Source organism: Paramisgurnus dabryanus, chromosome 10 (assembly GCF_030506205.2).
Source record: "Paramisgurnus dabryanus chromosome 10, PD_genome_1.1, whole genome shotgun sequence".
Lineage (NCBI taxonomy): Eukaryota > Metazoa > Chordata > Actinopteri > Cypriniformes > Cobitidae > Paramisgurnus > Paramisgurnus dabryanus.
Window position 1 is genome coordinate 14,053,666 of NC_133346.1, and position 16,867 is coordinate 14,070,532.

General features: G+C 38.5%; 2 protein-coding genes across 2 annotated transcripts in view; one reads left to right on the forward strand and one right to left on the reverse strand.

The window, feature by feature from the left end:
• Positions 1 to 354: 354 nt before the first annotated feature.
• Positions 355 to 7,594, reverse strand: chordc1b (cysteine and histidine-rich domain (CHORD) containing 1b). Its single transcript, XM_065290713.2, has 11 exons — positions 7,406 to 7,594; positions 6,833 to 6,882; positions 6,215 to 6,271; positions 5,617 to 5,771; positions 5,372 to 5,475; positions 5,204 to 5,262; positions 4,396 to 4,466; positions 4,169 to 4,274; positions 3,891 to 4,010; positions 1,379 to 1,441; positions 355 to 863 (listed from the first exon to the last, which is right to left on the reverse strand). The coding sequence occupies exons 1-11, from the start codon at positions 7,467 to 7,469 to the stop codon at positions 699 to 701; spliced, it is 1,014 nt and encodes a 337-aa protein (XP_065146785.1). The 5' UTR covers positions 7,470 to 7,594; the 3' UTR covers positions 355 to 698.
• A 438-nt stretch (positions 7,595 to 8,032) lies between these two features.
• fat3b (FAT atypical cadherin 3b) overlaps positions 8,033 to 16,867 on the forward strand; it is an 85,866-nt gene continuing 77,031 nt past the window's right edge. The window contains exons 1-2 of the mRNA XM_065290711.2: positions 8,033 to 8,132; positions 8,750 to 12,049. Of these exons, the coding sequence (XP_065146783.1) occupies positions 8,767 to 12,049 (3,283 nt within the window). The 5' untranslated portion in view covers positions 8,033 to 8,132; positions 8,750 to 8,766. The remainder of the gene's footprint in view (positions 8,133 to 8,749; positions 12,050 to 16,867) is intronic.

The following is a 16,867-nucleotide window of genomic DNA, read 5'->3' on the forward strand; positions in this document are numbered from 1 at the left end:
CAGCGCTGCTGTTGTCATGAGCCAAAAGTCGAGACATGCCTAGCATCTCAACACGTGCCACTTTAATATCTATTCATTGCTGCCTTTGCAGTGCAACGGCTGCTATAAATTTGAGACGAAATTGCAATTCGGTATGCAAAAGGTTAAAGTTATCCGAGTGGCAAGTTTTTAATGTGTTTCTCTGCAAAAATATTGACTTGATTCATAAATGCTCAACCATATTTCTTTTACTATAAGACCATATTCAGCAATGCTGCTTCTATGACCGATTGCTTGATAAAACGACTGTAATGTGAAATGCTTTATTTACTAGAACTGTTTGTCAAATAAAACAGCCTTTTGTTGATGACGGCGTGCATGAAAGGAAGCTTTATTTAAACCCTCTAAACAGACCTTGTACAATAAATATTTTAAAATCTGGACAAATAATCGCTTTCAGAATTTACATAATGCGCTCATGCTTTATTTGTCGAGAGAAAGGATGAATTCCTAGTCTAATTCAGAGATATACCACCGTTGAAAATAAAGGAGCTTAAATGGCTCTAGTTCTTCTTGGTAGGAACCTTTTTTGAAACAGAAGGGTTCTTTAGATGTTAAAGGTTCCTTATGGAACCATCCAGCAAAAAATTTTTCTGTAGCATCGTGAAGCACCTTAATTTTTAAGAGTGTGGACTGTGTCATTCTTAAAGTCTCTTATTTTAATCATCACACTCATCCTCACTGTCGATAACTTTCTCCTTTTCCTTTGGAGGAACAACGGGCGGTAGATCCAGACGAGCCCATGACATTGGTTCTGCCTTCTTCAACATAATCTCAATTTTGGCAGCCATCATATTCACAAAACTTTTGCTGGTGTCAATCACCTAAATAAGGGCACAACAAACGTGTTACAGAATTGATAAAGAAAACATGGTGCTTATTTAAAGATATGTAATTTTTAAAAGCAATTTCTCTAATGTATTGTACGGAGTTAATTCATAGGTTGATTCAATCAAAATCAATTGTGGTTCTGTAATAACAAAAAGGTGCAGCCCGATCTCACAAGAATTTGTATGCATTTTACAAGTTGGCAAATTAGTATGAATTAAACAAAAATCATAAAAAAACAATAACGAAACCCCATCCCTAACATCGCAGGGACAAAAACAAATCATAAAAAAATGTATGAATTTGGTCATACAAATTAATACGAATTGGCCACCTCGTAAAACGTGGCACCATGTATTGCCATGAGATGGCATTGAACAGAGTTTTTTATTTGAGCAACATGAGTTTGGGGTGGAACAATCTGTTTGTCTGACCAATAGCAAAAAAGAAAGAAAACCTAATGAAAGTGTTGTTTTTTAGTTGCTTTTAAAGGTTTGCACCAAATACTCACCCCCCACAAACTAATCTGCTGTTCAAATTCTTTTTCTCCTTCGAATAAAATATGGATTTTGAGCTGTAACAAGAAAAAAATATAATTTTAACTAATTTTATTAGAAAAATATATATTGATATAAGTAATATTTATATATTACATAAATTATATATAAATATAACAAAGTATATACACATGCAAATATTTATTAAATATAAACATACACAGTACACACACATATCTAATGCAAACAAAACATTTTATTCGGCAAACGATTAGTTGCGACTAATCGTTAGGCAGCCTTTTTTGTAGACACTTTTATCCAAAGTGACTTACAAGGTATACACTTTTATCAGTATGCGTGTTACCTGGGTTAGAACCATGACTGTTTGAGCTGCTGACACAATGCTCTACCACTGAGCTATACAGGAGCACCCCTAACTAGTTGGTGAGTAGTTTGACCAATTAATCGATCAGTGGGTGTTAAGGAATGCCAGCATATTTAATCAGACAGCTTTCACAATCATAATCAAAAGCGTTTCCCCGCGATAAAAATTCAATACAGCCCTTCAATGGGGAATGAACAGATACTGAACAAATAAATAAGCAGATAACTTTTTATTGCACATCACAGATCTGATAGAGATCGAAAAAACCTATCCTGGATAGAAACGATGTACTTCAAAGTAACCTGAGTGCTTGGGCTCACAGGGCGATCATCCCCGCTGTGTGTTAGATAAGAACCAGTGCGTGCGTGCAACATTGAGTCTACGACATCAAACAGTTTGGAGCTTTTTTCTACAGACATCAAGAGCCAAAGTACCAGCAACAGACTTCAGGAGAAACACAGTCCTTTAGGTTAATTCCACAACACAGCAGGAATATACCGGTACCTGTGGATTTAGCATACCAAGGGCATACTCATATTAAACTAAACCGGACCAAACTGTACTCAAGTGGGATTGTCCCCCCCTCGGTCTGCACACACACTACACTTTATCATTCATACCAGAGTATGCTTGCGTCATTAAAAGATAATAACTGGAAGATATATCCGATGGAGTTAATCGTTATTATGAGTTTATGGCTTATTAGACGTCTTTGAAATCAATCGATTGATTGGGGTATAACATTAAAGCAACAAGAGAGTGATTGCAGAATAGACTGCTCCTAATATGCTTTTGACACACACAAAAGGCAAAGTCCAACAATGAATGTTTTTAATCAGTGCTTGATACAGTCAAGCTGTAAATTAGTGGAATTAAGCTTTATTGTGTTTACGTTAAATGCGGTAAAGCACTGCATGAAAAAATGCTTTCAGAAAAAGCTGCATCTATTAAGCAGCTTGGGCACTGGGTCGTGCTGCAGCTAACAATTATTAAGATTTGTTTTGTGGATTAATCTATAGATTTTTTCAGATGAATTTCCTATTAATCATTTGTCTAACTTGCCAAAAAATACTTCAAAAGTACTTCAACTTCTTCCATCAGTATTTCAAACCTTTTAAAATCATTTTCTTAGATTATTCGTTAGTTTTTAAATTTCCACTAATAAAAAATGTAAAGCGCAACCAACACTTTATGCCATCAAGCACCATTAATGCCACATAAAATTCTGCCTAACACTGTGCAAAAAATACATTATAAAGGCATAATAAGCAGTAGGGTCTACATTGCCGTATGTGACCTTTATTTTGAAAATGCAGTCCTTGGGGTTCACATCTTCACATAATTACACGTCTGTGCAATCATGTTTGTTCACGAAATGATGTGTATTTATGGGCACACCCTCTATATCTGTACACGTAATGTAAAAAAAAAAGTCTGTTTGGTGTGCAAAAATAATGTGACGCGTCAGCACATTTCATGCATGTCGTCAACATAATCAATGATGTCGATAAATAACAAAAAATAGCATGGGGCTACAATGCTGGATGTGACTTTTATTTTGAAACCGCAGTCCTTGGGGTTAACACATCTATGCAATTACGCGTCTATGCGTCAACACTCGTTTACGAAAATAGGTGCATTTACACGTACATCCGCTATATTGTCTGTACACGTAATGTGTAATAAAAATGTGACCGTTTGGTGTGCGATAATAATGTGATGCGTCAGCACATTTCATGCATGACAACATAATCAAAGATGTCAATACAATGTCAATCAATAACAAAAAAGCATGGGGCTACAATGCTGGATGTGACTTTTATTTTGGAAATGCAGTCATTGGGGTTTACACATCTACGCAATTACGCGTCGCCGTCTGTTCCCGAAAATGGGCGCATTTACACGTATACCCACTATATCGTCTGTACACCTAATGTGCAATAAAAATTTGACCGTTTGGTGTGCGATAATAACGTGAAGCGTTGACTCGTTTAATGCACGTCAATGTATTTTCGTAGACGACGCGTCTTTGCAACCCTATTGTGTCTGTTAAAACATTGCCTAATAGGGAATTTAATATTTTTTTGAGGTAATCAACTATTTGGACGTTGGACAACAACCGTTATGGCACATCTACTCACCACAGTGCTGTTCCCCTCCACCGAGCTCAGTTCCGGTATTGAATTTTTGGCATAAATGGAAATGATGACCTGACTTCCTGTTTGGTGCCAGTCAAACCGACACGGCACAACCTTCTTTCCCTGTACATACATATGAACAACACCCAACAATTAACAACAAGATTGGTTTACTTATATGACGAGCCATTTAAAGGCATGGAAATGCAGTGCCTTTGAGGAATTACTGTAATAATTTGAAAACGGTAATAGTTCCAATAAAAATGAAAAGGGAAACCTACTGTATCTTTCTTTCTCCACTGATGCTTTCCATTGGTACAGCCCTCCTGAGACAGAAAAGTGTTGAAGTCTGAGGTTTTCCTCTTACAGCAGCTCCAGTATTTCATTCTTTTATGAGAAATTGATAAAAAAGAAGCACTTAATTGCAGACTCCACGGACGTGATATATCAGAGATTGCTCGGCAAAACTTTTCTAGTAGTATTAAATTTTGATCAGCAGTTAATTTACCCTTCATGGAAGATAGGTACACCGGCGTGATACAAGCACATCTCATCATCACTGGCTGGTCCGCTGAACGTCTGTGAAACAGAATAACGTATATTAGGGATGTACCGAAATGTCAGCCAATAAAGAAAATATGGATGGAAATCGTTAATTTAACATCAGATAAAAGAATCTTTGACACATAGACAAAGCAGCGTGCATGTGAAATTATGCTGATTTATTCATCTTTAATGTAGGCTAAACATTGACAGATGCTATCTTGCCAGTAAACAGCTCTTGTTTGATGGCATATGCACACTATCTCGCAAATCAAGTCGGTGGCGGTGGGTGAATCCAGAGGAGGGTGACGGTCCAAATCGAAAAGCGATCACATATTCTGTTTACATCTGCGTTTTCAAATTGTGTATGAACAGTCCGTGGCAAAATTCAAATAATTAAAAAGAACAAATATTTGTGTTTGCGGTTTCCCCAGAAGCGATAGACGGGCAAGATACTGGCTAATTAAAAAAGATCATTACTTATTCACAAACAAATTGTGTATGCTTATGCATTACACTCAGTAAGAGACGATCACAATGAAATGCATAGTAGTTACACAGATGTACAGATACAAGAATAAGTTATTTTAAGAAAGTTATAGTTCACTGTGTTCAGTTTTCCGCATAAATATTGTGTGTGCCAAAAAACACAACTTTCTGAAACAGAGTACAGACAATAATTTTTCGATTCGGTGCTTTACAAATAAGAAACCTTTTTTTAACGATAGACTGAAGAGACTTCAGTGTACCATGAACAGAAGAGGATACAGTACCTTACCGCAGCCTCCATTTTTACAAGACGTCCCTATCTTAATTTCATCACTCTCCTCTTCTATAATAATAAAAAAAGAAAGTAAAATGCATCAGAAAATAACGACAGACATAGAGAGAAAACGAAAGACACAAATGCACACAAAAAGGATGTGTAGAGGTGTCCTTACCTTTATCCACCGGTGCATTTTCATCTGTTAATTTGAGCTTTTCTAAAGCCTGTTTGAGCGAAGGAGAAATCTTCTTCTGCAGTGTTGAGAAAGGCTCATCTGAACTACAAAGACAATAACAACAGCTGTCATTTCTCCTATAGAGGATATGACAAAGAGGGTTTTGGCTGAGAAGACTATCAATAAGAATGCATTGTTCTTTATGGTATTTGTAGCTTTAATGCACGGAAGAAGGTTCTGACTACCTTGGTCGCTGGATTGATTCGAGAGGTTTTGGTGCTTGGATGATGCATTCATCAAACTTTGGTTTATCGTTTGCAGTCTTATCAGCAGTGGATTTCACCTCTGGTTTGACTGGCTCAGCGGGCTTCTCTTGATTATGTGGACCTTTCGTGCAACCCTAAAGACATCCAATTCATAAAGGCATACAAACTCCTTTAAACCATGAGTGAATTTTTTAATTAAGTGGAAAAGCATCAAAAATCTGCTTATTATAAAATCCTATTTTTATGCATTACTTTGCATATCAATAAACCAGCTGTGCAGAAAACAGCGTTTACATGGAATTTGGAAGTTTGTCAGGTTACTCGCAGGCAATGATGTCACGTCTAGTCATTCAAAAAGCCACTGAAACATAAAACATCCCTTGTTCTGTTGTTAATCTAAAGGTTATTTTCAGAAAATTATGCTGTGTCAATGATAGCTAAATGGGAAAAAGTTGGAAACCCGCTGTGTGTGGGAACAACTGATTTGATTGTGGAATTTTACAAAACTGTAATGGGTTGCATAGAGGCTGATAAGAACATGCAAAATGCCTTATATTCAATGTACTGTAGGACTTACAGCAATACTGAGGAAATCCGAAAAATCAGTTGTTCGTCTTTTACAGCAAGACCAACCCTGAAAGTACAGAACAGTAATAGTTTTAACTCAACAAGTAGCTCATTATAAAAAAACACACCAGTTTTTCAATATTTTACAATGTTCTTACCTCAACTTAGACAAATTAATACATACTTATCTTTAATGCATGTACTATGCATAGCGCAGAGTGAATGTGTTAGCATTTAGCCTAGCCCCATTCATTCCTTATGATCCAAACAGGGATAAATTTAAAAGCCACCAAACACTTCCAAGTGCTGCAAACTAAGTGCTCTTCTGCCATACAATAGTTCTTATTTTTATCCACTTAAAAATTACCGCGTTTTCTTTTGTGCCACCATATTTACTCGTTTAAATACTCATGTAACAGTCTTTAAATAGGGAATACATGGAAGTGTTTGGTGGCTTCTAAATTCACCCTGTTTGGATCCTAAGGATGCGCTGTGCAAATTTAAAGTGCATGCATTGAAAAAAGATAGGAATGTATTAATTCATTTAAGTTGAGGTAAGAACATAGTAAAATATTGAAAAACGGTGGTGTTTTCCTTTAAGTAAATAAATGTAATCCCATCGTCATACCTTTAATGCATCATGGAACACTGGAACTCCAGGATGATATGTGCATGCATCTGTATATGAGAAGAAATTACTTTCAAATGTCAAAATATAGCTTTGTAGATAAAGTCCAAACAACACGCATCAATAAATTGCTATTATTAGCCACAGAATGTGTTATAGTGGTTTATATATTCCTCCAATAGCTCAACTAGAGAAACCTTTATTTTGTAATTTATATATTTTGGATGTTTCCAGCATCAATAAAACCAATTACATATTTAAACTAATATATATTATATATTAGAAAAGTCAAATCAAAACACACACACAAACTAATTCAAAACTTTGATTATATAAGACAGTTCTCTTCAGACATCTGTAATCTCAAAATGATTGTAATAGCAAACGTTTTAATAAAATGTACACAATACTCTTTTGAAAAACATAATAATGTTTCTTAAATAATACATCTTTCTTTATCACTAAATGTAAATCAGACCTACGGTTTTTAAACATCTCTGGTAACTGGTTATTCAAAATATGTACCCTGCTATGAATAGCAAATCGGCTAACTTATGTTTTCTAAAGTCTTACCATCTGGATTGTTCTCAAGATCAAAACGTTGCCCGCAACCTTTGTTATAACACAACACAGACATGATTTTAACAAAAACACAAAAGTATTTCTCAAACGTGCTCGAGAGGGTCAGGAATTATCCAAAGTCTTTACTAGCCGCTCAACGCTGCTTCCCGTCATGAGGTCCCTTCCGGAATCTTTCGTCACTTTCCGCAACTGTTCGTATGCAGACTCGGCTGTACTCGTGTCTTTTCGCAATATGTCGGGAATAGTTAGAATAGTCGTATCACAGAACTGGGATGCACCAACCTAGCGCGAGCTATTATCAGAAAAGCCGTACAAAGCTTGTTCAAGAGACAATTTAGACATGATAAAGTATTGACTTCTACGGCCTAAGTTATCATTACAAAGCTATTTAAAATAAAAATAAGCATATAGGGCACGTGTTGAACAATAAATGGCATCATTTGTTTTGCTTGCGTTTTACAGTGTATATTTCTAAAAGGTTTTGAAACCATTTAACCCTGTTGTTGCTATGGGACAGCTGCAACCTCTCTTGTGACATCGGTTTCGTTTGCGCATTCACGGGATGTTCAGTCGTGTGCGCGCTGTAGGCGGTGCGCGAGCTGCATTGATTACAGTCCTCTGTGAGTGGCAGCGTAGTCCCGTTTGCAAAGTGAAGGATGTTTCACAGTGCTGGTTCCCGGGTATCTGACTGGCAGATCTCTTTTTCTCAATGCTAGAGGTAAGATCTCATTCACATCTTTTTTGTGCATTAACAACCGGCGAAAGACTGATTAGTTGTCTGTTTGAATCATGGCGGCATTTAAAGTTTCCTTTGATTACAATCGCATCATTGATGGGGCTCGTGCACAAATATGTTTATTAAAGAGGGTAGTTTTGAACATTATTAAAGTATTTTATTAAAACAGCATTTTTGTTGTTTCATCCTCAGACGAAGCACACAGATTGTGAAACTGTAGAAGTCGCATTTTTGCTTGTTGCTCACTTTTTGTGCTCACTTTTTTATTGCTATTTTCTGTAACAGGTATAGTGTATCAAATCAACTATAACTTTGGTTATCATGCTGTATTTGTGCCGCCTGCACGCTGTTGTAAGTCTTCAATAACAGGCTCAGTATTTTGTGAAAAGGTATTGCTGAGCCCACTGAGCACAGGGTCAGGTTTTTATTTATTTTTCCTGACAATTTAATCCAAACCAAGGGCTTCGGGATAAATAAGCGCCAGCCAAGGGCTTCTGAATAAATATGTACCATCACATTTATTTGAGAGATAGGCTATGTCTTTGTAAGATGAATGCCCTGCATTGCTTTGGTTTACTGCATTTTTCTCTCATTTGTAGGCTGACTGAATGATGGCATGGCTATAAACAACTGCCCCAGGGGCAGTATGGGGATCCGTCTGGCCAGTTTCTCCTTATTGCTCCTTTACTTGCTTCCTTGTTGGGGGCAACAACAGGAGCCAGCACCGGGGTTGTCCGTCTTTCAATTTACCAGCTCCATATACAATGCCACCATTTATGAGAACTCCGCAGCTCGGACGTACATTAGGAGCAAGGTTAAAATGGGGATCGCTTTATCCGAGTTGGATTTTTGGGATATGAAGTATTCCATTGAATTTGGAAATGATGAGGGGCTGTTTCAAGCTGAGGAATTCGTTTTGGGAGACTTTTGCTTTCTTCGCATACGGACTAATGGGGGTGCCATGCTGAACCGCGAAGTGCAAGATAATTATACATTATCAGTAAAAGCTGATGGCAAAGACGGACTAGAGGCCTTTGTGACAGTCAATGTGCAAATCATGGACATGAATGACCTTCGACCTCTGTTCTCACCCACTTCCTATAATATTGATGTTCCGGAAAGTACTCCATTGGGAACAAACGTTGTTCAGGTGACAGCCACCGATGCGGACATCGGCTCCAATGGCGAGTTTTACTATTTCCTCAGAGAAGATGTGGATGAGTTTGCTGTCCACCCGACTAGTGGGGTAGTATCTCTTATAGCCAGACCCATTGCAGATAAGAAGAGCAGATTCGATCTTGAGGTTTTAGCAGTTGATCGTGGCAATCAAGTTTATGGAAATAGTGGCTTGGGCAGTACAGCCAAACTCGTGATCAATATTGTGCGTATCAATCGGTATGCACCGACGTTGACTGTGGTCACACTTTACCCTTCAATAACAGACAAAGATCCAATTTACGCTATTGTCACAGTCAAAGATATGGACGAGGGAGCTAATGCAGAAATCGACTGGGTTGCCATTATTGCAGGTGACCCGCAGGAGCAGTTTGTCCTTGATAGATCTCCACTTGGAAATGAATACAAGCTGAAGATGTCTGAACCAGTGAACTGGGATAAATTTCCTTATGGCTGCAATCTCACTTTTCAAGCAAAAGACAGAGGAACACCACCGAGGCACTCCAGCTCTCAAACGGTTCAGCTCTTAGTGAAAAAGCCAGAGTTTGTGCAGGTGAGCTTTGAAAAGGAGATTTACAGCACGATGATAAATGAGATTGCACCACCAGGGACCATTATAGAGATTGTGAGACTCTCTCCAAGGCCACCGGCCGTCAGCTACAGTCTAGTTCTGACCTCAGATTCTGTTTATTTTAATATAAACACCCTGACTGGTGTCATTTCAACAAAACAACCATTAACCACACTGAACCAAGAGCTGTTCGAATTAGAAGTGATGGAGACGGTTAGTGGCATGACAGCCAAGGTGCGAATCACTATTGAAGATGCAAATGACAACGCCCCAGTGTTTACCAGCTCATCTTTTGAAGTGTTTGTCAATGAGAGCGTTCCTGTCGGCACTGTCATTCTCACAGTATCTGCTGAGGATGAAGATAAAGGCGAGAATGGCTGCATAACATACAGCATAGCCAGCCTTCAGTCACTACCCTTCATCATCGATCAAAACACCGGAGAGCTTAGAATATCTAAAGAACTGGATTTTGAAACATCTTTGGAGACGTACACGTTTGCCGTCAGGGCCTCCGACTGGGGCTCGCCATACAGACGAGAAAATGAAGTCAACATCACGGTACAAGTGTTGAATATCAATGACAACCGACCTCTTTTTGAGCGCGTGTCATGTAAAGGTATGATAGGATTTGACTTTCCCGTGAGCCAGACAATTATCACCATGTCCGCAGTTGACATTGATGAGCTTGGGTTGGTTAAATATATCATTCTGTCTGGAAACGAACTGGATGTCTTTAATCTCAACCCAGACTCTGGGATATTGACTTTGAGGAGAGCGCTCGCTGCGAGGAGTCTCGAGAATGAACATTTTACCTTAAAAATATCTGCGTCGGATGGTGAGCTGCTCTCTGAACCCACCTTTGTTAATATATCATTGGTGAGAGGTAGGATTTCAACAAGGAGCTTCAGTTGTCAAGACACCAAAGTTGCACAAAAGTTAGCTGAGAAACTTCTCCAAAAAGCCACTGTCATAAGTAAATCCAAAGTGAAGGAGAGCTCCACAGACCTGTTCTCTGTCAATAGACACGCGCCTCAGTTTGAATCCTTTCCATCAAATATTGCAGTTCGTGAAGACATGCCCGTGGGATCTAGTGTCCTTCAAGTGACTGCGAACGATGGCGACACAGGCTTCAATGGTCGTGTCCTGCATGCCATATCAGATGGAAATATTGACAGCTGTTTCAATATTGACATGGAAAGTGGCCTGATATACATTTTTCAGCCGCTGGACCGTGAAAGATCAGATCGGTATCTCCTTAACATAACTGTGTATGACATGGGCCTCGTACAGAAATCTACCTGGAGGTTGTTGACTGTTAACGTTGAAGATGTAAATGATAACAGCCCAATTTTCCCCCTGGAGGGTTACACTGCTGTTGTATCGGAAAACGCGGCAATTGGCACTGAAGTGATCCGGGTCACGGCCACAGATGATGATATTGGTCAGTATGGTGAAATCTCATATAGCTTGTTAACAAATACCCCTCAGTTTGCTATTAACAGCGAAACTGGCTCTGTTTATGTGGCTGGCCCATTGGACAGGGAGTCTGTCTCAGATTTCACGCTTAAAATTGAAGCAAGAGATAAAGCGCCACGCGGAAATCAAATGGTCACAGAGAATACACTAAGAATTTCCTTGGAAGATGTAAATGACTGCGCCCCTGTGTTTATTCCAAGGACTTACAGTTGTCGTGTGTTGGAGGACCTTCCTGTAGGCACTGTTATAGCGTGGGTGGAAACACAAGATCCTGATATCGGATCTGGGGGATGGGTGAGATACTCTCTTCCCAATGATTTTAATGGGACATTTAAGGTTCATGCAGAAAGTGGGGCCATTAAGTTGGCTAAAGACCTAGACTTTGAGAAGCAACAGTTTTACAATCTCTCTGTGCTTGCAGAAGATCTGGGTTTTCCGGTAAAGCTTTGCTCCGAGTCCTACCTCGAAGTGGAAGTTATTGACATTAATGAAAATCTCAATGAGCCATACTTCACAGAATTTGCAGTGAAGGGCGCAGTCAAGGAAAACTCTCGCCATGCAACGAGTGTACTCCAGGTGACCGCTAAAGATGATGACTTAGGCAGAGACGGAGTGATCAGATACTCTCTCAAAGATGGAAGTGGCCTAGGACTGTTCACCATTGATGAAGAAACAGGTATGCTCTATACAATTGTCTGTGAGCCGTTTTCACATTACATTTATGCGTTTTGCAGACGGTTTATCCAAAGTAATGTGCAGTTTATTACAGGGTACACTGCAAAAATTTTTTTACTTGTTTTCTAGTACAAATATAAAAAAAAATACTTGAGAAGCAAAATGACTTTAAAAAATTTGACAAAATATCTGCCAGTCAGATAAGAAAAATAATACACTTAATAAAATGTATTTTTTGAGAAACGCTCTAACACATAACCTCACTTATGTTTGATATTTCTAAAATTCTTACAGAAAACAACACTTAGGGCCAGATTTACTAACAGCTTGCGCCAGTGCAAAACTTTTTTTCTGTTAAAAAACTAATTCCAGGATTTAAAATTTGGAGTGAAAATTTAGCGCTGAAAAGGCATGGACTCGGTATGCGACTGACCTATTGCATATGCATTTGTAGGAGTTTCCCTTTCAGACGCAAAGTATTTAAATGAATCACACAATGTGAATTACTACACTGTACAAAATAATGCAGCATTAAGTAAAAACAACTTGGTTTTGCAAGTCAATTCAATATACTATTTTAAGTTTTGGCTTAAAAAAGTTGACATTAATAATAAGTTCGGTAACACTTTATTTTAAGGTGCCTTTGTTACACATGTTACATGTAATTATTATATTAATAACAGTTAATTGTGCATAATTACATGTAACTAACCCTAAACCAAACCCTAATCCTAACCCCAACATGTAGTAAGTACATGTTGTTAATGATTATTACTTAGTACTTAAATGTATAATTACACTGTAACAGTGATACCGTAAAATAAAGTGTGACCATAAGTTCAAGTTGAAATTGTTTAACAAAATTTTTTTAAAGAAAGTAACATAACAAAATGTGTTGAATTGACAACAATGCTGCGAATTTTTTACAGTGTAAGGTTTGCGCTCATCAATTTATTTATTTGTGGTATTTGTGCAATTATTTAACACCCCAAAAAAGCAAATCTAAAACTGTGTTGGTCATTATGAAAATGAGATTTTGCGCCTGTTTTTAATGTCAGTAAATCGCCCATAAGAAATGTTCACTCCCATTGGCGCTTTTTTTAAAGGGCACCTATGGTCCAATTCACAATTTTACATTTCCTTTGGTGTGTAAGTGTGTGTTAGTACATGTTAAAGGATTAGACCATTTAAAAAAAAATCCAGATGAAAAAATATGCACTTTTAAACCACAACTTCTCATCTATCTTCGGTCCTGTGATGCGCAAGTGCGACCTCACGCAATACTTCATCACGTCAAGTGGCGTGCACAGGACCGGAGATAAACGAGAAGTCGTGGTTTAAAAGTGCATACTGTATCTTTTTATTTTTCTTGTAAAAATGACAATCGTTTCGCTAGATAAGACCCTTATGCCTTGTTTGGGATCGTTTAGAGTCCTTTGAAACTGCATTTTTAAACTGCATTAAAACTGTTAAGTTTTGGGGTCCATTAAAGTCCATTAAAATGAGAAAAATCCTGGAATGTTTTCTTTAAAAAAAACATTCTTCTCGACTGATCAAAGAAAGATATCAACATTTTGATTGACATGGTGGTGAGTAAATTATCTGGATTTTTTTAAGAAAATGGACTAATTCTTTAACGATATGCAAAAGGTACAAACCCCAAAGTAAACAATGACTCGAGTTATCGTTTCTGACGTAAATCTCTTTTGTTGGACTACAACAAACACACAGATTGTAGCCAACAGTTTACTTCCTGGTCCTATTGAAATGTACACGACGATTCCTCCCGCTTCTGAAATACAGCCTGTAAGTTAACTCCTGTCAGCATTACATTGTGAGCGAATCTTTCAAACATGGATCGTCACATTTCCGTCTTACGTCAGAGGTATTCAGGCCAATCACAATGTACAGATTATCTGGCCAATCAGGGACACAGTGCTTTTCTTTTCAGATCGGTGAGCTTTGTATAAAATCATAGCGTTTGAGGAAGGCAGGGATATTTGGAGCTACAAAAATTTACGGTTTGTGGAAAATAATGTGTTTTTGGAACCATAAACCACGCAAACACATTGTATTATACCAAATACAAAAAAATAACCTTGTTTTTTAGCAATGAAATAGGTGCCCTTTGAATTGTGCTCCCATGCTTATTTGCCCTGTTTAGTAAATATGGCCTGTTTCGTTTCTGGTCATTTTATTTCTCAAGTAAACATGTCGTGCATTTCCTGAGACTCAAACCCACAACATTTTGTCTGCCAGCTGAGCTACAGTAAAACTGTCAATCAGCAGTTTGTAGTGACTGTTTTATTATCGTTTTTTTAAAGAATAACATGTCGTGAGCTGATGTTCACACAATGAAACAAAAAACTGTAAAATTGCTGCGAATTTATGTCCTAACGTTTTTACTGCAGTGTGCTGATTGAATGGCGTTAAAAGGTCACGGTGACATTATTTGTCTTGGCGATGAATTTGTGCTCTGGGTCTACAATTGCCTTTGAATCTGCCACCACCGGAGCAGACCGCTGACCTAGAAAGACAGGACTTAACCTCTTTGTGGTTTGAAACAGTCTGTGTTTTCAAAACTCCTGTTCGAGATTCAATCTCTGAACAAACGGGAATTTAAGGTGATACAAGAAACTAAATGCTTATTTACATTACATGACTCTTTGCCGGGTGCCAACCACACAATTAATCACAGCTAATGACTATTGATTAGAGAACTACCACAGGCAGTGAGATGTAACTGGGCTTTTTTATTCACATGTCTGCTAATTAGGCCGAGTCTGTTAATCGGACCCATGTAAATAAGTTGTGTATAGAGTGTCAGAGCTTTGTGCATGGATTTCCACTGATAAATGAGTGCAATAGTTAAGTTAAGTATAGAGCAGTAATTCTCAAAGTGTGGTCCGCGGACCACTAGTGGTCCGCCAAACCCCCCTAGTGGTCCGCCAAAAGATTACCTAAATTAGGCAAGTGTTTATACCAGGGCTATTCAATTGGCGGCCCGCGGGTCAGACCCGGCCCCCAAGGTAATTTGATCCGTCCCTTTATGTAGTCTGTAAAAAAGACATCTCTAGAATAAATTTAGTAAGTTATACAACGGGCCCTACAGTTACGAGTTGATGCGCGTGCGTCTGTTTCATACAGCATGAGCTGCAGAGCGCGAGTCACGTGACTGGTGCGAGCAGCTGTGTCACGTGTTTATATTCGCGCTTTGGTCCACAAGTTCATGGCGATCCCCAACCCCGCTCGCGCCCGCGTCTCAAGACGCGATAGCTGACTGTGGTGAGTTAAGAGACCGGACTCTATGGCTGTTTTAACTTTATTTGTTGTATTTCCAGCTTTAAAACACTGCCTTTTCCGACAATTGTTGTCTGATAAGTCTGCTCAATTATGACTTGCTTATCAACAATGACATTTACGTTAAATGTCTTAATAAATGAAACTGCCGTTTTTCCCAAATTCAAAGCATCGTTCTCACACAATAATGCAATTTAAACGAGTAACAGTTCATTTGCACCACTGTATGCGTATCATGCTGACAAACATACACCTGATTTCACTGCTCTTGCGAAATCTAAAAACATATTCTGTCTTATTAGAAGCTAGCCTAATCTTTGCCAATTATTAAGATGGCTGTTGTTGTTGAAATAGGGCTACTGTAATAATTAGCTTTGACAAAAAACTGCATGAAACAATGTTATGTTCCATGTTATAAACTTTTTTGATATGTGCACTGAAGTGCTCTTTGGAATGACATTAAGTGGGACCTAGGCTGTTACAGTATGTTTAATTGCAGTTTTTTTTCACATGTGCAGTTTGTTGTTCATATTAAGCTGCAACTCATTTTACATTTACTTTTTCAAATGAAATAAAATTCATATAATAATTTCTGAACATAGCATTGCATTTGTGTTTAAAAAATTTGTTTTTGACTTAAAACAGTTGCATATTAAACTTAAATTTAGCTTATCCTTCCTATTTTGTTGTTTTTTGGGGGGCGTGTTAGAGTGGGATTCTGTTAGGTGGTCCTCAGAAAAATATTGGAAGATGAAGTGGTCCTTGGGCTGAAAAAGTTTGAGAAACACTGGTATAGAGGAATGGAGAAATGCAATCGAGATTTGTCTTTCATCTTCAAAGTAATATCTCTGGGACAGTTGAGGACAGCTGCTCTCAACGCCCACCCTGTATTCATCCACCAGCATCCATTTAACTGCCACGTTGAGTCCTTGTCATTGTAACTGGACTTCCTAGATGATCGAAAGTGGGCAGTTCATGTATTATTCTCGGATCTAAGCAGAAATCAAAGCCCCTTGATCCTGGGTGCCAGTTGGGACGTGTCGAGTTGAAGATCTGTATATGCTGAGTAATTTCGATATCGGAAGTCTCTTTTTGCTCCCATGCAAGAGTGAACTAAAAAAGCTGGTGGGATTTATGAAGGCCTTATCGGCAGAGCGCTCTGCTGCTTCGAGCAGGCATTGGTATTCCGGCCCACACTTTGGGAAATAAATCAGAGAGCACTCTCACTCAGATGCCTGTCGAGAAACAAGTTCAGCTCTAATTTGCCTCTGAGATTTGGCCTCTTTTTCTCCCAAGTCAGGTTAAGTCTTTATGTCAAAGCCTTTCAGACACCTGGGCGAAACGGGCGTCGTGTAGCACCCCCCCCCCCCCCCACACGTTGAACCAGAGCGATGTGCTGCTTTTAGCTCTTTGAATGATAAGATATTTTCAGAGGATTTACGAGTAGAGGATCTTTAACGTAAGCCCACTTCCTCTTACAGGCGCCTTGAACTTTAATTGTAATTCGGGGAAAATATCA

Bases quoted from the DNA above. Each gene is read 5' to 3' on its own strand.
- chordc1b (XM_065290713.2), bottom strand. From the start codon at position 7,469: ATGTCTGTGTTGTGTTATAACAAAGGTTGCGGGCAACGTTTTGATCTT. The intron at 4,467-5,203 runs GTACTGTATCCT...TCTGTTTCACAG, and splicing joins AAAATGGAGGCTGCGGTAAG to ACGTTCAGCGGACCAGCCAG. The intron at 864-1,378 runs GTGAGTATTTGG...GCCCTTATTTAG, and splicing joins AGCAGATTAGTTTGTGGGGG to GTGATTGACACCAGCAAAAG.